Source organism: Octodon degus, unplaced genomic scaffold (genome assembly GCF_000260255.1).
Source record: "Octodon degus isolate 3935 unplaced genomic scaffold, OctDeg1.0 scaffold00077, whole genome shotgun sequence".
In the NCBI taxonomy this organism is placed as follows: Eukaryota; Metazoa; Chordata; class Mammalia; order Rodentia; family Octodontidae; genus Octodon; species Octodon degus.
Genome location: NW_004524653.1, coordinates 8,634,704 through 8,657,915, shown reverse-complemented (window position 1 = coordinate 8,657,915; position 23,212 = coordinate 8,634,704). Strand labels below are relative to the sequence as shown.

The 23,212-nt window shown below is 39.7% G+C and overlaps 1 protein-coding gene across 1 annotated transcript in view; it reads left to right on the top strand.

Annotated features, from left to right (window-relative positions):
* Cse1l (chromosome segregation 1 like) overlaps window positions 1-23,212 on the top strand; it is a 46,983-nt gene extending 23,771 nt beyond the window's left edge. Inside the window, 17 exon segments of the mRNA XM_004648964.2 lie at window positions 7,528-7,695; window positions 7,797-7,926; window positions 8,853-8,918; window positions 9,473-9,675; window positions 10,210-10,294; window positions 11,675-11,736; window positions 13,368-13,504; window positions 14,605-14,708; window positions 16,204-16,301; window positions 17,942-18,092; window positions 18,233-18,441; window positions 18,688-18,785; window positions 19,071-19,156; window positions 19,673-19,754; window positions 20,760-20,906; window positions 21,595-21,826; window positions 22,667-23,212. Of these exon segments, the coding sequence (XP_004649021.1) occupies window positions 7,528-7,695; window positions 7,797-7,926; window positions 8,853-8,918; window positions 9,473-9,675; window positions 10,210-10,294; window positions 11,675-11,736; window positions 13,368-13,504; window positions 14,605-14,708; window positions 16,204-16,301; window positions 17,942-18,092; window positions 18,233-18,441; window positions 18,688-18,785; window positions 19,071-19,156; window positions 19,673-19,754; window positions 20,760-20,906; window positions 21,595-21,826; window positions 22,667-22,756 (2,148 nt within the window). The 3' untranslated portion in view covers window positions 22,757-23,212.

Genomic DNA, 23,212 nt, shown 5'->3' with positions numbered 1-23,212 from the left:
GTGTAGTACCCATGCGAATGATGCTTCTGCCCTGAGGATTCTTTTCTCTTCCTTGATTCTGATCTCAAAATTGTTCTATAGTTTAAACTTTCAGGTAAGTTTTATTTAATTTTTTGTTTTCTCTACTTATTTTTTATGCTGATTTATAAGAATTATAACATTGTTTTTAAAAAAAAAAAGGCTTTTCTGATTCTCCTTATTTTAAATAAGATTTAAACATGATGGGCCCTTCAGTGTTGTCCAGATTGTTCCTGAACTCCTAGACTTAAGTAGTCCTACTGTAGGCTTTCAAATGTCTTGGGCTATACGCATGTACCACCATACCAACCCCCCCATTCTTTATGTACCTTATTCACAGTGTTCTGTTTTATACTATTTCTAGAGATACTAAGAGATGTTTCACGGGAATAAGTAGCATTCTCTTGGGCCTAGTGAGGAAAACATCCTAACTTATCCTTTTGGAGAGTTACCTTATGTACAGTTTTATTCAATGAAATAGAAAGCACAGAGAGGGCCGGGGGGATAGCTCAGTGGCTTAAGCACCTTTCTGGCAAGTACAAGGTCCAGAATTCAATCTCTGGTACTCCCCACAAAAAAGCACAGAGAAAACAGATTTGTGAGATCTTTCTCAGGGGTCCATTTATATGGATATTAATATTGGGGAACGAGATTTGTTTAGGGGTTCTTGATCAGTCTGTATCCAAGTGCTTTTATTGGAAAGTAGGAGAAAGAGGCTGAAGTACTAAAGGGAGTAAATACAGATAGCATTTCACAGGAAACATAGCCACAGGGTTACAGCAGGAAATGCCTGGCCACCCCATTAGTACTGATACAGTGGCCTCCAATCAATCTTTCTTTCCATTTTGTCTTTTTGAGGCAGGGTCTTATGTGTAGTTCAGGATAGCCTCAAACTTACTGTGTAGCCCAAACTGGCCTTGAACTTGCAGTAGTCCTCCTGCCTCACCTTCCCAAGTGCTGAGATTACAAGCATGCACTACCACACTTGATGTTTTTCCTGTTCTTGAATCATTTAAGAATCAGACCTCCAAAACCATGAAAGAAACAGGTTATATACAAAGATTGAAAAAAGGATTTGTAAAAAAGAGTGAGCCTTTGAGATAGCTCAGTGGACTGAAGTGCCTGCCTAGGCAAGCTTAGGCTAAGCAAAGGGACCGTGGTGTGATCTGGCACCACATGCCACACCGGCCCCACCCCTATGGTGGGCTGAGCCAGCCAGAGTCCAGGCATATGAGCATTGTGGCGCATGCATGTAATCCCAGCTCTGGGGAGGCTGAAAGCAGAGGATCACCACAAGTCCAAGCTGCATAGTGAGACCCTGCAACAACCAAATGCATAAAAAAGGAAGGATTTGTCCAGGCAGAGTGATGCTACCCATAATCCCAGCTGTTAGAGAGGCTGAGGTAAGATGATTCCAAGTTTGAGGCCTGGCTGAGCAACTTAGTGAAACCCTGTCTTAAAATTTTTTAAATTAAGGCTGAATATAGCTAAGGGTCATCATGCACACTTGTAATCCCAGTGCAGGGGGAGACCAAGGCAGGAAGAGGATAAGTTCAAGCCTAGTCTGGACAATTTAGGAAGACTATCAGAATTTTAAAACAAGAAGTCTGGGTATGTAGCTCAGTGCAGAGGCCTTGCGTTGGAACCCAGGAACTACAAGAAGAGAACTACTGATCAGGGGTGTAGATCAGTGTCGGAGTGCTTGTTAAGCATGTGCTAAGTCCTGGGTTCCATTCCCACACTGAAAATAAAAGGATTGGCATTTGCATCGTTCATAGTCAGCACTGGCCTTCGTCTCACAACATGACTGCACTAACAGTGGTAGAGAACACATTCTCCAAAAGGGAATTGGATTCTGTTAGGTAAAATAAAAGGTGAGCAACCCAAATGATAATGCCTCATGTCAGTATTCAGCTGGACAACAGGTTGAGGAATTTGTATATAAATGAAGACCAGTGTTCTTGACGACACTTCATTTTGAATTTTACTTCTGAGGAAGCAGGAAAATTGAAGCTCTTAATAATTTGACAAGGAACCAAAAGAGGCATAGTTTTCATTGTTAAGCAAAAAGGATTTGTCCCACACATCCAAGCAAGCAGTACTATACTATACAGTAAGGAATTGATAGCTGTATAAGACAGTAAGTTTATGTCAGGCACGATGGTGCACACCTGAAATCTCAGCACTTGGGAGACTGAGGCAGGAGTAAATGACAAGTGTGAGACCAGCCTGGGCTACAGAGTGAGCTCAAGGCCAGCCTGAACTGCAGAGCGAAACCCTGTCTCAAAAAAAAAAAAAAGACATCAAGTTTTACTCTGTCTTGTTGCTGGTAAAGAATATCTGATAACTACAATTTCACTTGATCTTAGCCAAAAAGCCGAGAAGCAATGATACCTGCACTATAAAGGTGGAAAGGTGGGAAGAGGAAGAAAGCAACAAGAATAAAATAGAATACAAAGAAAAATAATGAAAAAGCTTCTGTATATAAGGAGGGGAAGGGGGGCTAAAGTTAGGAGAGGAGATAGGAAAAAGAAGAAGCAAGACAGATTGTATATGGGCACAAATTTCCTGAGTGTGAGCATTATGTATATCTAAAACGGGAGCAATAAAAGAAAAAGAACAATGTGAAATGTAAAAAAAAAAAAAAGGTGGAAAGGTTTATTTTAGTTCACAGTTTTGGTGGGTTCAGTCCATGTTCAGCCAGCTCCTAGTTAGAAAATACATCTCCCAAGAGTGTGGCATAGGAAAGCTGTTCATGTTATGGCATCCAGCGAGCAAGAGGGGGAGCAGCCAGGGACAAGAACACGCCCTTGCACGTCACTCTCCCCGTAGGCCAAACCTCGGAATGTGATACTTTGGGGATACATTTTAGGTGTAAATCAAAACATTACACCTCCAGGCCTCTAAAGGCTCGGGTCCATCTTGGTGCACAAAATACATTAATCCATCTCTAAGATTTGCCAGAGCCTTCACACCTGCAGTATTACTCAAAAATCCACATCTAAAATTCCCCGAGGACCATGGCAGATTCTTATCCTTGAGCCCCATAAAATCAGAAGGTTAAGCCTTCCAACATACAGTGGTCCAGAGTAAACATTCCATTCCAAAAGGAGTAAGGAAATAGAAACAGGCACAAAGCAAGGCCCAACACCATCAGGGCAAACTTTAAGTCCTATCACTGTGTGTGGAGCAGACAGGTTGTGACAAAATGTGAGCTTCAAAGAGTTTGGGTTGGTTCTCTCTCTGCCCGTGCTGTCCTTGCCACATCGTCCATGTTCCTGGTATACTGTCGGGCTCTCCTTTGAAGTCTGGGTGGAAGCCACCACAATTCTTGCGCTTTATGTAACTTAAAAACCAGCACCACATGGATGATGCCAAGGTCTGCTGCCCACTCAGGCAGTGGCCTGGCTGCCTTGGATCAGGTCTCTAGAAGGGCACCAAGATACAACAGGTAACCAATGCCTTAGATGGCTGACTCCTCTGGGACTAGGAGCACACGGTCTTCTCAGTATAAACATCTCAGTTCTATAGCCTTCAGCCCCAAGATGGGGGGGGTCTTGCTGATTTTTTTTGAGATGCCCTCAAGGCATCTTCTTATCCTTGTCCAGAGTACTTGGCTTCTTTTTGATGCTAATATCTTCAGTAGCTGTGCTATCCTCTGTACGTACGCTTTTGGAGATGCCTTTCTTGAAAACTGAAAACGTTCAGATCTTTCAGCTCTGCTGTTTGCTCTTCGTATTTGCTGTAGGTTTTGCTTATAACAGCCAGCATTTCCCATGCCACAGTTTGAAAGTTACACCATCCTGAAATTTCCTCTGCCACATTAATTATCCATTGTATTTATTCTCAGTCTTCTGCAAAGTCTTGGGACATGAGCAAACTGTAGACAAATTTTCTGCTAGAGTGTAGCACACCTGGCCTCCAGGCCAACTGCCAGTGTAATCCTTGTTTCCAACTGAAACCTCCTAAGCCTGGCACTTACAGTCTATATTTGTAGCAACATTGTAGTCTGGGCTCTGACCAGTGTTATACCTTGAGATCCATTTGCACATTCTAGGATTTGTCTAGCAGGCAGGCCCAAACTCCTACCACAAACCAATTGCAAAGAATTCTAAGTTACAAAGATAGTATCACTACAACTACTCCACCAACTGTGACGAATTTCTGTATTTAATGGGAGGACAGGTTTGTCTGGCTCACTGAATGGGTTCAGACCATTGTATACAAGCTCCAGGACAGAAAATGTACCGCAGAATTGCATGGTGGAAGACAACTGCTCACATCTCAGGAAGCAAAAAGAGGAGAAGCTAGAGATGATAATACACCCTTCCAAGCCTTGCCCTTACAATGTCGCTTCTGATGGGGCCCCTGTTTAGAGGAGACTTTTAGGGGACATGATACACAAACCATAAGAATCTGAAGGTATGGTCATCGTACAGTAAGTGCTATAATTTTAGAAAAGTAGAGGTAAGCGCTGAACTTTCTAAGGAAAAGCTTCATATGATCTTAGCTGGACTTTAAAGGAATAACTTTCAATTGGGATAGGAAATACTGTAAAAGGAACATTCTTTGCAGTGAAAACATGAACTGGAGACAGAAGTCTGAATGTTCTATTCAGCTACCACAACATAGGTAGAGCAGCAAGTCTTTATCAGGATAGAAGATGGGAATTGAGCCTATAAGGCATGTGCAAAATATTTGGCATGCATGGGGTGTGTGTGGTGGTGCATACCTGTAACCCCATTGCTCAAGAGGCTGAGGCTAGAGGATCATCACAAGTTCAAGGATAGCCTGGACTGCAGAGTGAGACCCTGTCTCCAGATCCCTCCCAAAAAGTATGTAAGTAAAGGTGTATTGTGGAAAGTTACTAAAGTGACATTTATTTTAGTCATGGTATCAAGTCAGTAATTCTTTTTTAGGATCTCCCTGAGTTTTTTGAAGATAATATGGAAACTTGGATGAACAATTTTCATACCCTTTTGACATTAGATAATAAGCTTCTACAAACTGATGTAAGTATATTACATGTTGTTGGAATAGCCTTTTTCTTTTTAAGAATATTTTTGGTGTCCTATGAAGTCTTTGATTGTTAATATAGTGAGTCCCTCATTTATTGCGGAGGTTATATAATGTTCCAGAAAAACTCTGAGATAAGTGAAAAGTGAAGTAGCTTTATATTTATTTTAATATTTATATTTTAAGGCTTTATAAACCCTTCCCACACTCTTATAAACCTTTCCCACACTTCTAAAAATACTTCTATGTTCTTAACCATTTTCTAAATTGATAAAACTACACAATTTTAACAACATACATATATTATATTGCAAAATCCTGCAGTTAAAAAAAAATCCTGTGATTTAGCGAAAAATCCGCAATAAATATTGTACATTAATATTTTTTTGAAAACCCACAAAACAGTGGATCTGTGAAAGTCAAACTGCAAAATAGCAAGGGACTACTGTAGATGAAATTCCCCAAGTTCAAATAGTTTTACTTCTTTCAGTTATGTGATAAATTAAAAAGTTACTGTGAACATGTCCTAAGTAAAAATGTACAGGTTAGGGTGTTTCATTGTGCCTACCGAAAGCAAGGCTTTAACCACATTGTTAATGTTTTAGGAAATAAGTAATGGCTTATCATCAAAGATACTTGTGAAAGCCTTATACTTCTGTAATGATAGCTTCCACCACTTTAAAAAATCACAGCTTGGAAAAATATGTAAATTTTAAAAATATGTGAAAATTTCTGATCTAGGATTTATAATACATTTCAATTTACAGTCTTTTCCCTAAGCTATGTATTTGCCTATTAATATATTTAATATAAATTATTCTTAATACAATAATTATTGATATGTTAGTATATCTCCTAAAAACCATAAAATAGAATATTAAGAATACTTCAACACCAGATAAAATTATTAGAAATGGTAGTTGAAATTGGGTTCTTTAAGTGGGATATAGAAGCCAGGTGTGGTACATGCCTATAATCCCAGCACTTAGGAGTCTGAGACAGAAAGATCGTTGTGAGATTGAGGCTAGCCTGAACCTGTCTCAGAAAACCAAAAGAAAGAAAAACTAATTTTTTTAATGGAATATAGAAAGGGAATAGTTACCATCTTTGTGGATTTTTTTTTCCCCTGAGTTTCACTAAGTAAAAATAACAAAAAGATTTGGCTACTGTACAATTATTTTAGTCTACTAGGAAAAATGGCTCACTCTCAAAAGTTTTTCTTGGGTCCGGGAGATGGCTTAATGAAATAAGCGCTTCCCTGGCAAGTGCAAGGATCTGAGTTCAATCCCCAGTTCCACAAAAAAAAATTTTTCTTCCTGCTTAAGTGTAAAGGAAATTACTGTACTGTTACAAGAATTTTTAATAAGCAATGCTATCTCGTATTGTCTCCCTGTGTAATATCCCTATACTAAATTGGAGAGCTTTGGTATCACTATCATGGTATAGACTGGAGTTGGTAATTTTTTTCTGTAACAATCCAGATAATAAATACTTTGAGCTTTGTAGGGCTGTATGATCTACATGCTGCAATTGCTCCGCTGTTGTAACATGGAAGCAACTGTAGACAGTACTATGAATTGTATGAACAGAGGAACATGTCTTTGTTTAATAAAAGTTTACAAAAATAGGAGCAGGTATGACTGCAGACCATAGTTTTCTGACCCCTGGCAAAGATATATGTATTATAGATAGATAGATGTTATGTATTAGAGGTGGATGGATGGATGGGTATGTATTACATATATGGATGTGAAGGGCAGTGTTGGGGATCAAACCCTGAGCAAATGCTGTGAGCTATACCACTTGTCCTATTTTATATTTTATAACGAGAATATTATTTATGAGAATCCTATAATACTAGATTTTTTTTTAGGGGTAAGACATTACTAGTTAATATATTTGAAATGATGACCTGCTTGGAAAACCAAACATAATATGTGATGTGTTTTTCATTATTATTATTATTATTATTATTCATAGTTTTCTGTAGAAATATTTTCAGTCCAATATGGAATTACTTTGTAATTAGTAACCAGAAGGAAAAATTTTATTCAGCTTGAAAACTTTGAGAGCTGCTCTCAATGATTAATACACAGGAAATTTTTATTATGATTGAATAAACTGATGGTGATATAAATGTAGTTTACAATAGTAGATTATTTGGATTTAAATTATAAAGGGTCTCAGGGCCATCCAGATAGCTCAGCAGACTAAAGTGCCTGCTTAGGCAGAGCGCAGGGGCTGGGGTGAAATCCCCGGAGATCACCAGCATGGCGTCCATTGAGAGGGCGTGCTGGCACGTGCCTGTAATCCCAGCGCTTGGGAGGCTGAAAACAGGAGAATCACTACAAGTCCGATCTACATAGTGAGACCCTGTAGATCCCGTACCAGATACATTAAGAAAAAAATTGTAAAGGATCTCATTCAGGAATTAAAACTCCTTCCCTTATTTATGATAGCCTTAAATTGTATTTTCTTTTTTTCTTACATAAGGATGAAGAGGAAGCAGGCTTATTGGAGCTCTTAAAATCCCAGATTTGTGATAATGCTGCACTCTATGCTCAAAAGTATGATGAAGAATTTCAGCTGTACCTGCCTCGTTTTGTCACAGCCATATGGAATTTATTAGTTACAACAGGTCAAGAGGTTAAATATGATTTGGTAAGATGATGGTAAAGAAAAAAATAAAAGAAACTATCTCTCCCTAGAAATAAACATTGATTTTATTCTTTAAAATGATCCTATTTTATGTTTTATTTCAGTTGGTAAGTAATGCAATTCAATTTCTGGCTTCAGTTTGTGAGAGACCACACTATAAGAATCTGTTTGAGGACCAGAACACGCTGACGAGTATCTGTGAAAAGGTTATTGTGCCTAACATGGAATTTAGAGGTAATTATGGTAAAATGAAGGCTTTTGGGGAGAGTAGGAGCTCACCTTTTAAAAAAATACTTTAATGTAAATTTAATAAATCCAATTGGTTGTTTATATAACATAGTCAATCTAAATTTTTTAATTAAAAAATTTGGGAGAATTTTGTGTTTACTAATATACTGTAATGAGCTTCATTGTACAGTTTCGTTTTTTCATTAAAATGCTGGGTAAGACTTATCTGCATTGGCGAAAAATATAGCATCTTACTCAGTTTAGGCACATAGCTGTTATAAATAATTGACTTGAAAAATAGAACTGGTTGGTAGCTATTATGAGTTGTCCCCCCGAGGTTGTCAGGTTACACAGGCCTGAGAGAGCCTGTGCTTATTTCTTCTTTTGCTATTGTGAAGAAAAAATAGTGGAGGTGGAGGAGATGGTGTTTCATATCACAGCAGTTACTACATCAGTGGTTTTCAAACTATTGAGTTCTGGAATAAAATGAGTAAATTAAAGTTAATATAATGGGAGGTTTATTTATTTATTTTCCTTAAAATTAAGGACACATCTTTATTTTGCTATTGTCTGCCCTGGTATTTTTGTTATGGAAATGACTTTTGTCGAATTATTATAGTTGATACTCTCATCTGAACAGATAGAAAGTTAGCACTCCTGGATTAATACCCCATACTCAGCTTTTGAAAGTTAGATGTAAAGGTCTATTTGGGAGACACTCACATCTCACAGCTCAGAATTATTTAAAACAAGCCTTTTAGGATGCTGCTCACTGCTTTAGCAGTGCTGTAACAGTACAGGAAGTAGTCATCTGATGGGAAGACGCTTTGCTGGGTGTACGAAGGGTTCTGTGTGCTTTACATACTTGGCTCTAGACTGCAGTGCCTGGTCATGTCTTGGAGGTTATCCTCACATATGTACTGTCTTTGGAGCTGCTGATGAAGAGGCATTTGAAGATAATTCTGAGGAGTACATAAGAAGAGATTTAGAAGGATCAGGTATGTATTTTGGTTTTTTAGCTATTACTAGCAAGCCAGTTTTGACTTTCTACATCTTCAAAGAGCTCTTACAACCTACATAAAAGATCATGAATTGAATTCGTTCTTTCCTGTGTTCTCACTAATGTTTAGAATTTTATCACCCCTTCAGCTTCATTCTTGTATGTTTCTTTTCCTTTCTTTTTTGTATTTTAGGGTAAGGTCTACAGGGTATTCAGGGTCTCATAGTAGTGAGATTGGATTCGTAGTGATTCTCCTGTTTACAAAGTTCTGGGATTATACACCCAGTCTCAGCATGCCCTGAGGGCCGGCTGGGATGGCAGGCCATGGGGATCAAACCCCTGGCCCCTATGCCTGCTTGCAGGCGCTTTAATCCGCTGAGCTATTTGGCCAGCCCTTTATTGTATGTTTCTTATGGGAAAAAGAAAATGTTCTTTTCATTATTTCTGTTGCTAACATCTGTTGGGTGGGAGGTTTTTTTTTTTTTTTTCCTTCAAAAATGGATGTTGGTGGTTGGTTCTTTCCCCAAGATTTGTCTTCTTTTGATTTTATAGATATTGATACAAGACGCAGGGCGGCTTGTGATCTGGTATGAGGGTTGTGCAAGTTTTTTGAGGGACCTGTGACAGGAATCTTCTCTGGTTATGTTAACTCTATGCTTCAAGAATATGCCAAAAATCCATCTGTCAACTGGAAACACAAAGATGCAGCCATTTACCTAGTGACATCTTTGGCATCAAAGGCTCAAACACAGAAGGTAAATCTTCTCAATGTTTGTTTCTAAAACAGAGAAATCAGAAACCACAGTCATAAAAACAAATGATCTCTGAAAACTGGCCTGTTCCACCACGTAACTTGGTAGTTCTAATTAGAATTTAAGAGTTTTCAAAGACAGTTTTGTGTTAATGTATTAAGCACTTGATTTAATCTTGTCTTAAATGTAAACAGTGTTTGTTTTTAAGTGCTCAGTCTCCTTTTGTCCTTTTGGGGAGTTTGGGGGGTACCTGAGATTGAACACAGAGCTTTGTGTATATAGACAGATGCTGTCCTGCTAAGCTATATCCTGGCTGATCATTTCCATCCATTTTTCTCTCCCCTCCCCTCCCCTCCCCCCCTTCCCCTCCTCTGTTTGGTACTGGGAATTGAACTCAGGACCTCATACTTGCTTCATAGGCCACTAAGCTAAGTTCCTTACCTTCTGTTGTGATCTTCTACAGCTGTTAAATTTCTGATGTGCTTATACATACAAATACTGTGTATCATTCTACCCTGTTACAAACTTGTTTTTCAGCATGGAATCACACAAGCTAATGAACTAGTGAACCTGACTGAGTTCTTTGTGAATCACATCCTTCCTGATTTAAAGTCACCTAATGGTGAGTTTTTTCTCTACAATTTATAGCAGTGTAACTGCAGTTTTTATTTGTATCATTAGACTATGAAGTGAGTGATTAGAGAAAAAAAAAACCTAAGAACTTTGTAGGATCTAAGAACTTTGTAGGGTCGTGATACTTCCTGTCCATGTTCACCTTGGTGGGTATTGAACCTAGAGTTTTGCTGTGTCACTAAGTTACCCAGGCTGGGTTTGAACTGCTGAGTCTCCTGCATCAGCTTCCAGTGTTTGGATTACTAGAGTACATCACTGTGCTCTGAAGTTATTTCTTATTTGATCAAAATGCCAAATGATGCCCCAGCCTTTGCTTGTATAAAATTAACTTTTCGTGAAAAATATGTGACTTGGTTAGAAGGATAATAGAATAAGTGAGATTTGACTGTAACTTGGCTTTGGTGTCCTTGTGCATGAATAAAAATTATACTTTGGTTTCCTTTTCCATTTGAAAGATAAATTCTTACAAACTGAAGTACTCTGAGCACAGCAGCACTTCAGCAGTCCTGGCTACTTCAGAAGCTGAGACCAAAGGAAGACAAGTTAGAGTCCAGGCTGGGCAACTTAGCAAAACCCTGTCTTAAAGTAAATAAAAAGGGCTGGAAATGGAGCTCAGTGCTCTATGGGTTCAATCCTTATTGTAAAAAAATAAATAAATAAAGTTTCCTATGTTTATAACATTTTGGTCTAGGTTGAGATAATTCCCTTTTTCAAAAATACTCCTTGTAGAAAATGCACACGCATAAACATTGATAGACTATTGTAATGTTCAACCATCTAGCTTCTAGGATTTTTTTTTTTTTTTTTCGGTACCAGGGACTCAGGCCCTCGTGCTTGCTTGCCAGGCAGGCTCTTATTCTACTGAGCAATCTCCCCGGCCCGCTTCTAAAATTATTAATCGTTGGCTCTTTTGTTGATTCATTGATTGTTGATTTGGAGATTGAACCCAGGCTCCCAAACCAAACATGCTAAGCAAGCCCTCTACCATTGAGCTAAATCCTCAGCCCTTTTTTTTTCCTTTCACTAATTTGTTTTTTTACCACTAGACTAAGGTAAATCCCAGCTAGAGAAAATTATTTTAGATTATAATAGCTTTAATTCTGAGACTATATTGACACATGGCCCAACTTTTTATTGTTTAATTAAATAAGGGATACGTGTTCATTTATCATGAAACTTCAAGGCAAGGGAAAAGGAAAAATTATTTAAAACCTTACCAAAATGTGCTTTGCTTTAGTTTTTGATAGTACCTTTAGATTTTGACAGTGCTTTCATTTTTGAAATTTTAGTTACCATTTTGAGTATTATCACTGATTTTGGAGTAGTAGTCCTTACCACTTTAGTAACTGTGACTTTATTTTTTTAATAGTGAATGAATTTCCTGTCCTTAAAGCTGATGGTATCAAATATATTATGATCTTTAGGAATCAAGTAAGTAGATTTTGCCATATGCCACTGCAGAATTTATGAATCAGATTCTCTAATCTGCTGGGTGATCATATTTGACATTAACATCTGACAGAATTAACATATTCGATGACATTTTATCTTTTTCTAATTTCATTAAAAATTGAGTCTCAAACAGTGTTCATACATTCTTATGGCTGATTATATCTTAAGTCGCTTAACTTACAATAGAGATTTCCCTGCCCCCTGAGTGTTTATTTAGAGACAAGAGTCCTTTATGCTAGAGAGTTTCTCACATTCTACTTGCAGCTGGTTGACTCCTCGTGGTATTTATTTGTTGCTCAAGTCCCTGTCTTCCTATACTGGTAGAGCTGGCAGTCTGATAAGTTGGATTTAGAGTGAGGGTTGAGTGCATCTTAAGTATACTTTTTCAGAACATATGCATTTACTACTTCATGAAGATGAATTTCTATCATAAATCGTGATAGCACTTTAAAATTGAGATATGCAGAAAAATTGAAATATGCTTTCCAGTATATAAAATTCAGCATTGTAAAGTTTATACTCAGTGGTTTTTAGTATACGTTAATTTTATATACTTCTTCTGTCTTATACATAGAAAATATAATTACCAAAATAGACAAATCACAGGATAAACATGGGTTTCTCCCCCTTTGTCATGAGTAGTGCCTTTGCAAACTCAAAATGTCAAATGAGGGTTGTTAATGCTCTATTTTGGCTGGTTGGGTCCCTTTATGTAGTTTTTTCTGTGTCTTCTCTGTCTTTATTAAGTATACTTATAGTCAATGAGTACCATCCTTAAAATAACTTGAGGGGTCCGGAAATAGCTCAGTGAATTAAAGCACCTGCAAGCAGGCGCAGGGCCAAGGATTCAATCCCCTCGTCTGCCGTGCCAGCCCCACCCTTGGGGCACGCTGAGCCAGCGATTGAGACTGGGCATGGTGGCACTCGCCTGTAATCCCAGCTCTTGGGAGACTGTAAACAGGTGCATCACTAGAGTCTGATCTAGTAGTGAGACCCTGAACACCCTGTAGACCCTTCCCTAAAAAATACAAAAAATTAAAAAAAAATAAATAACTTGAGGGCTGGGGAGATAGCTCGGCGGTCATTTTAATTAGCACCTGCCTGGCAAGCACAGGGTCCCAAATTTAATCCCCAGTACCTCATGTTATGCCAGCCCAGGAACACTAGGCAGGCCCCAAAACCAGGTGTGGTGGCACACTCCTTTAATCTCAGCACTGGGAAGGCTGAGACAGGTGAAGCACTACAAGTCCAAACTGCATAGCAAGACCCTGTATCACAAAACAAAACAAAAAAATCACTTGAAATTCTTCTAAAGTGTGATTCTTATGATTAGTGAAATCTGTCTGCTACTACATAGTAAACATCCTGTGTTGTGCTCACTTGTCTGCAAGGTTTTGCCCTCATAGTTCCATGCACAGAAAAAAAAGAATTAGGAAAGTGAATGGGAATTGAACCATTATGTATAGGTAGATGTTTTGATTTGCTAACGGTGTCATTTCCCATTTAAAAAAAAAAAGTTCTTAAAATCAGCAAACCCTTTTCTTCCAGTTGTCATGTACTCAATCGTAGTATCACTGGGTTCACAGCATATATGTTATTGTATTTTTCAGGTACCAAAAGAGCATCTTTTAGTCTCTATTCCTCTTTTGATTAATCATCTTCAAGCTGAAAGTATTGTCGTTCATACCTACGCAGCACATGCTCTTGAAAGGTTGTTTACTATGAGAGGGCCTAACAATGCCACTCTGTAAGTATTTGAGTCTAGGTTATGTATTTTCAGGTTAAGATGGGGACTACTATACTAGTCAGATCTCTGAATGTTTTCTTAAGTTCGTTAGTAGTTAGAAAAACTTAAAAAGGAAAAAGAAAATTAATGTGTACTTTTTATTCATTTATACTTTCATTCCAGAAGGATTTGAGGCAGCTTACACCAGAATGCCTTCTGACAGTAAAGTTAAATAAATTGGAGCAAAGGAAAATAACAGTAGTAAGGTTAATCAACAGAAATGTGTTGAGAGGACCCTGTGTAGTAGACGCTCCTAATTTTATTTGGAGTCTCCTAAAAACTGAGGCAAGTGGGGAGTTAAAATATCACAGTTCACAAGTATACTTAAGGCTGAAACAGTTAACACAGCACCTCAGAAGGGAGGCTGCCCGAAGAAAGCGCCGTGCAGGCGCAGTGCTCAGCACCACGGGCCAGCTCCTTTCACATGCACCTAGATCTGCGGTGCCGCACAGCCCAGGGAAAAGTTCTGTAGGGGCCAAGACACTTAACTGTTATGGCCTGACTGAGGATAAAATGTAGAGGAGTAGGTAGTCTTGTGTCTTTCGGGCCATTCTTCACATTGTTATTTCTTCAAACTGAGCTCTAGGTAAAAGATGGAAGTAGTTCTAGGCTTTCTCTTCACTAAGAACTTGAAGGACACATGATCTTAGCCATTGAGAGGTTGTCCTCTGAAGTGAGTCAGGCCAGCACCTGTCCTTGGGTCCAGAACTGAAAGAGAAAACAGCTTACTGCATCTCCAGGAAAGACAGACGGCTGAGACTCCTAAGCTTCAGGTTGCCGTTCTCAGTGGTGCTTCCTCTGACCCGAGGGTAGCTTTTGCATTTTTAGATGATGTTGACTTAACCTGGTTTTTTGATTTGTTCAATTGCATTTGGTCCCAAGTGTGTATAAATAGGAGCTTAGCGTGAGCACATATAAGCAGTTATTTTTCAAATCCATCCGCCGACTAGGAGATGGCTCGTTTTATGCCGAGAAGTGTGATGTAGTAGTTGCCAAGGGTGTTCCGCAGTGACAATCTCACAAGAGTTGGTAGTGACTGAAAGCTGTTTTTTCATCTATAGTTTTACAGCTGCAGAAATCGCACCGTTTGTTGAGATTCTGCTAACAAACCTTTTCAAAGCTCTCACACTTCCTGGCTCTTCAGAAAATGAATATATTATGAAAGGTAGGCCGTTTCCCTGGTGTACAGATCATAACTAAGATTCTAACCTCACAGTGGTAAACACGCCTGAACCGTAATACTGTTTGCTAAGAAATAGGTAGGTTTAGATATTTTAAAGTGCAAAGTATGGTTCACTAATAGCTGCTTCAGAACCATTTTACCTCAGTTGGATCTAGAACCCCTCATTACAGTTAATATGACAAAGTCCATTTTTCCTTCCCCAGATTGGATTTCTGAGGGCACTGACCGGATTTGCAGTAGTCCATGCCGACTGCATGCTCGACTGGGCTTAGGAAAAGAGATGCGCACATAGTGGGCTTCATGCAGGACCTGCGTCGGTGTGTCCTGGAGTGCCAGCTCTGATTTCACGGGCAGTCCCAGTCCCAGTCTTTTCACTATGGCATCTCAAAGCTTAGCAAAGTACCTGGATTACAGGAAACACTTTGCAAAGAAAATTAGCCTGATCTTTCCAGCTTGGTCAGGATCGTGTGTGTGTGTGTGTGTGTGTGTGTGTGTGTGTGTGTGTGTGTGTGTGTGTGTCTGTGTCTGTTTGCATGGGCTTCCAACACCAGGAGGTCAGTGTGATCTTCACCATTGTTCCCGGTTTCTAAGAGCACAGGATATATGATACCTTCTCAATAAATTCGGTTGTGTGAGTGAATGAAAGGGGTCTGTGCTAGCCGAGGTAAGGGACCTTAAGCAGTCCTCTGAGTCTCTTCACCAAGGTCAAGGCGAGCCTTCGTCTAGAAAGTAATGTCCAGGCAGAGGTGTGAGGGAGAGGTATCAGTGTGCTGCAAGGTGAGTCTTTAGCTTAGGTAGAGGAAACAGCTTGTGTGGGTTTAGGAGGCAAGAGAGGATAGCTCTCTGCCCCTTAGGTCTGGAAGACAGTAGGCCCTTTGGTTAGGAAGCAGTGACTCTGGAAATGATACTTGTGTACAGTCATACAGCTTACAAATGGATTTCCCATGCCAAGTGTATTTTGGGCTCTGTTAAGAGCAATATTTTGCAAAATGGACTCTGGCCTTGTATGTATTTTCATGTTTTGTCTTGGGTCCCTAATCTCCTTGAGGGAGATCTATAGCTAGTTCTCCCTTTCAGTTTCTTGTGTAGTCTGTTGCTGTGTTTCTTCAAGGCTAGCCGTAGCCTACCAATGCTTTCTAAACAAATGACCCAAGCTAGCTGCTTACTCAGCGGGCTCCTCAGCCCATGTCAGTTCGTTGTTCTCTCCTCCTTTATCTGCTGCTTTTGTCCTTTAGTTCTTTTCATTGTCCCCTTTTGTTTTTAAGTCTTGGGTCTTCTAAAAGTACTCAGAGTTTCCCAGCTGTACTTTATGGCCAGTTCCTGTCCTGATTTTAAAAGGGAAATTCTTAAATGAGAGAGCTGATTGGGGGTTTAAGCTTCTTAAAATTTTATCTGATGAATTAGTGGGTGCATCCTCCCATTCCTGTTCCATTCTAAGTTTAACTAAACTGTTTTTTGTTGTTGTTATATGTTACAGCTATCATGAGAAGTTTCTCTCTCCTCCAGGAAGCCATAATCCCATATATCCCTACTCTTATCACCCAGCTTACCCAGAAGCTACTAGCGGTCAGTAAGGTAAAAGAGCCGATTGTGAACTTCAGGTTGCTTTTTAACTTGCTTCTCGCTGCCTGGAAAGGCTTGGCACTGGGTGCGGGGGAGGAGGACAGGTCTCTGCGCTTCTGACCAGCCAGTGCAAGCTTGCGAGTAGGACCACTGGGGGGCGCCGCCGCAGCCGCCGCGATGGATGGGCTCAGAAGCTTGAGAGCAGCTTCGATCTCATATCAAGAGGAATATGTTTAAGAAAACCAGAACCCAAAAATTGTTTTTAGATGTTAAGAGTGGGCTTTGCCTTAAGCAGACATAGAAGAGGCTATTTTGGATTTCTATAAAATAACAAAGTTTGCTTATCTTTCTTACTGTTATTTTTTAATGATGTTCACTCCTTGTCTAAACATTGTACAACTATTTTGATTCATATGTAATAATACTAAATTTTAAAAATAAAAAATGACAGCACTCGAGGCTGGGGCAGGAAGATCTTCGTAAGCTTGAGGCTAGTCTGGGCTACAAAGTGAGTTCAGGGCCAGCCTGCACTACGCTGTGAGACCCTGTCTCAAAAAAAACAAAAGAAAAAAAATAAATCTAAGGTCCACAAAATGCCATTATAGATCTTAACCCTAATTTATACTATAAATATGAAATAAATCCACAGGATGTGGTGGTAGAGGGACTTGGGACTAGAGTAATTACTTTTTACCTGGCTTCTGGGTGAGGTCTTGCTGCTCTGGGCCCCGGCGATGCAGGAGCAGGGAAGAGCCCTGCGCTTTCCCTCCGTGTGCGTATGCTCCCACGTGCCAATGCAGCACATGCCCGCAGGCGTGGCCCGCCCGTGCAGGACTGTCTCATTCGGCAGCTTCAGCCACTGGTGGTACAAACGGATTGAACCCTTTTTCATGTCTTTTTACTAATAAAATTAAATCAGAGCTGCCCAGCACCGTCTTAAGTTAGAGCTGCCCACCAGTGAGACATGAACCTTGCAGCCTTGTGAATATGTTAAATCAGTTTTGTGTGCTGTCATTTCATGGGAGATGTTATTTGAAGAAAAACAAGGTTTTATGGTTTAAAAAGAAAATTCAAGACTGGGCATGGCGCGCACCTGTAATCCCAGCTCTTGGGAGGCTGAAAACTGGAGAATCACTATGAGTCCGATCTACATAGTGAGACCTTGTAGACCCTGTCCTAAATACAGAAAAAATGAAAGAATGAAAATTCAGCCCAGTGTGGTAGCAGTCCTCTGAGCACTTGCAAGGCTGAGGCAGGGGGGCTACATAGCTCAAGGCCAGCCTGCAATACATAGTGAGGCCCTGTCTCAGAATAGGGTCAAAATAGGGCTGAGGGCATACCTCTGTGTAGAGCACTTGGCTAGCATATGCAGGGCTCTGGATTCATTCCTTAGCACAGGAAAATCTGTGTCAAGTATTCTCAGCAGCAAAAAAAAAAAAAATTGGCTAATACCTTCATCAGAACTGAAAAAAGTTTAAATTCTAAAGAAAAACCAGCTTACTATGGTGTTGCTGTTCTTAATGTTATTTTTTTTCTTAATGTTATTTTTAATTTAAAAAGATGGCATCTACTTAAAATGTTTTAGAAAAGATAGTGTTTTGATATTTAATAGTCACTTGGATTATACCAGAATTTTTTTCCCCTAATTTCAGAACCCGAGCAAACCTCACTTCAATCACTACATGTTTGAAGCAATATGCTTATCCATAAGAATAACTTGCAAAACTAACCCTGCTGCTGTTGTAAATTTTGAGGAGGCTTTATTTCTGGTGTTCACTGAAATTTTACAAAATGACGTACAAGGTAAGTTTATAGGAGGTGGTTTTCTTTGTAATGGAATAAACCTGGTACGATGGATGTAAAGTTCAACCTCCTTAAAACGTGTGCCCTTCGTGCGAGCGGCATTCGTTCTGAAGCTAGTGACTTTTTACTTTTGTCAACAGAATTTATTCCGTACGTCTTTCAAGTGATGTCCTTGCTTCTGGAAACACACAAAAATGACATCCCGTCTTCTTACATGGCCTTGTTTCCCCACCTCCTCCAGCCTGTGCTTTGGGAAAGAACAGGAAATATTCCTGCGTTAGTGAGGCTTCTTCAAGCATTCTTAGAGCGCGGTTCCAACACAATAGCAAGTGCTGCAGCTGACAAAATTGTGAGTCTGATTTATTTTTAAGTACCTGTAATTTTGTAAGATAGACTGGAGAAGAACAGCAAGTTTTAACATTTAGTGAGAAGTAATTAGTATAAAGTGGTCGTGAGTGTTTTACTAGAATTAGGTATCATTTAGTTATTCTCTTATATCTGTGGTGGGAAATAAAATACATATCACTTGTTTAAGTCTTGACATTCTAATCATGTCTCATGTTTAACTGTGTATTCTTTGACACGATTTTTGTAGCCTGGCTTACTGGGTGTCTTCCAGAAGCTAATTGCATCTAAAGCAAATGACCACCAAGGCTTTTATCTTCTGAACAGCATCATAGAGCACATGCCTCCGTGAGTATGGCTATGCTGTGTGCTTCACCAGGGTTTTTGTTACTCAGAAAAATACTATATTGTTTTTTTTTTTAATATTTATTTATTGATTGATTGAATGATTGATTGATTGTGTGGCCAGCTCAGCCCACCAGGGGGCGGGTGGGCCAGCATGTGGTGCTGGGGGATTGAACCGAGGTCTCCATGCTTTGCTTGAGCTTAGCTTGTTCTAAGTAGGTGCTTTAGACCACTGAGCCATCTCACCAGCCCAAAATACTATATTGTTGCTTTTATTCCATTCTTCAGTGAATCAGTCGACCAGTACAGAAAGCAAATTTTCCTTCTACTATTCCAAAGACTCCAGAATTCTAAAACTACCAAGTTCATCAAGAGTAAGTAAATCTTTGGGTCGTTTTACAGAAATAAAGGCTAGTGAGTGACACCCTTAGATATTACGGTTATAAACTTGGCATGTAAAATACCTTAAGATACCAATCTTCTCCAAACACTAACTTTTTGTGTATATTCAAAGGTTGGTTTAAATTTTTTCTTTTTGGCTGATTCAGGCTGCCTTAACAGCAAGTCTGGTCATGCATATGGAGCTGGGGATCGAACCGTGGTCCCCTGCGCCTGACTGGGTTTGCCCAAGCAGGCACTTAAACAGTTACTGAGCCAACCCGCAAGCCCCCAGTTGGTTTAAGTTTTAACATCAAAACACAATTTCAGTAGAATTTAAATTATAAAGAAATACATATCAGATCGTATGTAAAGGAGATTTTGTGTGTTAAAGTGTATCAGAAGGCACGTATAGATGCGGGGTTTGGGTGTGCTAGTAAGTTTCACATGGCAGACTTTAGTCAGTGTAACAGTTCAGTGAGTCCTACATTGATACTCAATTTTCTCAACAGGTTTCTTAGTCTTTATTAATTTGTACTGCATAAAGTATGGAGCCCTAGCATTACAAGAAATATTTGATGGTATTCAACCAAAGTAAGTTTGTTTTTTACTGTTACATTTTAGTTTTAAAAAGAAGAAAATAATTGAACTCTTTCAATGAAAACCACTATCTTACTGATGGTTGTATGGTTTTTGGTTTGGGGACAGTATCTTTGTGATTTTAAAATATTCTTAGGTATAAGAGTTGTAAAGAGAAAATCATTTAATCATTTTCCTACTTCTCCATTGGCATTCTCTTTATAGAGACCAAAATCTACACTGTCTTTATCATGGATAAAATGGGTCACTTCTTTGAACCACTTTTTCTACTTCAAATCATTTGTTAAAACATGAAGTGTAATGATTTTGTATTGTCTAGAATTGGGGAAAACTTTACTTCAGTGATTGGCCAAATCATGTTTTAAATTTAACACAAGTGTGTAAGCAAAGAAAGTTGGAACGTTTATAAATTAGTCATTGCTGGGTGGGTGGTGAGTGGTTTTTTTGTTTGTTTTTATTTAGGACAGGGTCTACAGGGTCTCACTGCAGAGATCGGACTCGTTTCCCAAGTGCTGGGATTACAGGCACGCACCACGATGCCCAGGCTCAGTCGCCATCTAGGCACTGGGGGTGGGGCCGGCGTAGCAGGCCCAGGGATCGAACTCTCAGCCCCTGCATCTGCCTAAGCAAGCGCTTTAATCCGCTGAGCTATTTGGCCAACCCCTGAGTGGGATTTTTGGGTTTTCTTGTCTGTTCTAATTTTTTAGAGATTTGAGTAATTTTTTTTTAATATATAACATGAAAAGTTAAAATATTGACTTAGAAGTAGCACAGGCTTATAATAACATGAGGCTGTTTAGTCACAAAGCTGGATTAGATGGGCACAGGGTAGAGGCCTTTTTTAGCTTGGTCATTTCTAATGCTGTAGCTGAAAGGCACAGCAGCTAGTTAGTAATTTTTTCATAAAGAGTCACTGAGTAAAAAATATGGAAGCATTTCTCTATGTTAATTCTAGTGCTTGTCAAATACTAAGTAGATTTATTTTGCTTTAATGAACAGAATGTTTGGAATGGTTTTGGAAAAAATCATCATTCCTGAAATTCAGAAAGTATCTGGAAATGTAGAGAAAAAGATCTGTGCGGTTGGCATAACAAAATTACTAACAGAATGTCCTCCAATGATGGACACCGAATACACCAAGCTGTGGTAAGTATTCCTCACCCATGTCTAACATGGGCGCAGCTTTCTTTCTGTCTCACTGCACAGTTAAGCTTATTCTCTTAGGTGCTAAGAGATCCAAGTTCTGATCTCAGCTTCTGTGCTAGGAATCATCGTATCCAAGATAGGACTGTGGATCTTTGTAGGTCTAAGAAAACAGTGCTCCTGGTCGGTGCGATGGTGTAGATTCAGGGACCTCTACGTAAGTCTGGTCTAGATGATGTTTAAGACTGCTTTGTGGCCACCACCTTAAACCCAGCTAAATTGCCTTTTGTCTGAAGGAAAAGAGTAGCATAGGCCAGGGCTGTGTCCAGGCTCGGTGTCTTGAGGTCTTCCTTGTTGGGACCTCTTGCCTCTCCTTTCCTCCTTTCCATTCCACCCAGGCCGCTGTTCCACAGCATGCCCTGGCACCTGGGCTCTTACCTCCTAACAAATCTAGGCGTTAAAGACCTTGGTTTGGCTCATGATGTGTCATTTCTGAAAAATCAGGATGTTGTAGCCAGCGGAATAGAACAGGTTTTGGACAGGCATAAGCTGATGGCCATCTTAATTTCAAGCATCTTTTTCCACTGTTGAGACTGTGGGTCTATAATTTTGTTTGTGAGGAATTGCTGCTGTTGTTTAAATCTGCAAAATATTTTCTTGAGGATTTTGTGTCTGCTTTCTCCCAATCTAGGACTCCTTTGTTACAGTCTCTGATTGGCCTTTTTGAGTTGCCTGAAGATGACACCATTCCAGATGAAGAACATTTTATTGACATAGAAGACACACCAGGCTATCAGACAGCCTTCTCACAGCTGGCATTTGCTGGCAAGAAAGAGCATGACCCAGTGGGTCAGATGGTGAACAACCCCAAAATCCACCTGGCACAGTCACTTCACAAACTGTCTACTGCCTGTCCAGGAAGGGTAAGTGTCTGCTGTCAAGGAGCCAGATGACAAATGATAGCACTTTCCTAGTGTTATGTACTACAAATACATAGTAGTTTTAGAAGGGAGAAAAATCCTTTCGATAGAAATATATCTCTCAGTTTCAAATAACCCTTTTATTAAGATTTGGTGTGTAATGGCCAAATAGTTTCATTTAGCCACCATCTTTTAGTCTTCCTACCTCATAAAGTTTATGTTTATACTTTGATTATGGAGAATTTCAGACATGTACAAACAGCAGAACAAAGCCTTATGTACCTAGTTTCAATTTTGCCAGTCTTGTTGATTTTTTTTTTTTTTTTGGGTAAAGAGCAAGTTTTAGACATTGTCTTTTCACCCTGAAGTACTTCATTGTGCATCACTAGTAAGGATATTTCTTAAACGCAATCAGAATGTAGTATTATACTAATAATTCCTTTTGGACCTACTTTTTAGGCCTGCCTATTCCATTTGTTTTGTTTGTGATACAGGGAATTAAACTCAGGACCTTGTGCCTGCAAGACAGGCACTGTGCCCGAGAGCTGTCTCCCCAGCCCCACCCATTTGTTTTGAGACAGGATCTTGCTAAGTCACCAAGCTGTCCAGGCAAGGCTCAAACTTGCTGTCCTGCCTGGGCCTCCCAGAGTGGTGGGACTGGTGTACATGTACCACAACGCCTGGCTAGGGCTGTCCAGATCCAAGGGCATAAAAACAGCTGAGCTGCATGAAACTCGCTCGTGGAAGGGTCAGCCTGCTCTTTCTGGGTGTGGCATCTACACAGGAGCTGGCCTCGAATGCGCCAGCACCTGCAGCAGCCAGCGTGCTTTCCATCTTTTGTAGGTTCCATCCATGGTGAGCACCAGTCTCAATGCAGAAGCGCTGCAGTTTCTCCAGGGCTACCTCCAGGCTGCCAGTGTGACACTGCTCTGACCTGCATTTTCCTGAGTGAATAAACCGACCATGGGTGAAGAATACGTAGACTTGTGAGCACAGCTGCACTCAAAGCTAACAAGTTTTCCTTTTGAACTTGTCATAGTTTCCATCTTACAAAGGATATTAAATGTTGCTTTAAGCTGAACCTTGAGCAAACTAGATGGGTTTGTGTGGTCATAAATCTCTAAGTGGATGACTTTTCTCTGTTTGCAACTTCAAGGGACAACTATCAATAGTTGAGTGTACAACCTTGATTTGAGTTGAGCATTTGCACGGTTTGTATCATTTTAAATTTTTGACAGACACTGTGGAAACTATTACTAAATCCTTTTGTTTTGAAACTATTGGCCATTCGTATTCTTGTCCTTTGTATTTAAGCTTTTTTTGGAAAGATAAATAAGAATTGCTGGTGTAACTTGCCAAGCAGTGCACACTTCATAGTTTTAAGTCTGT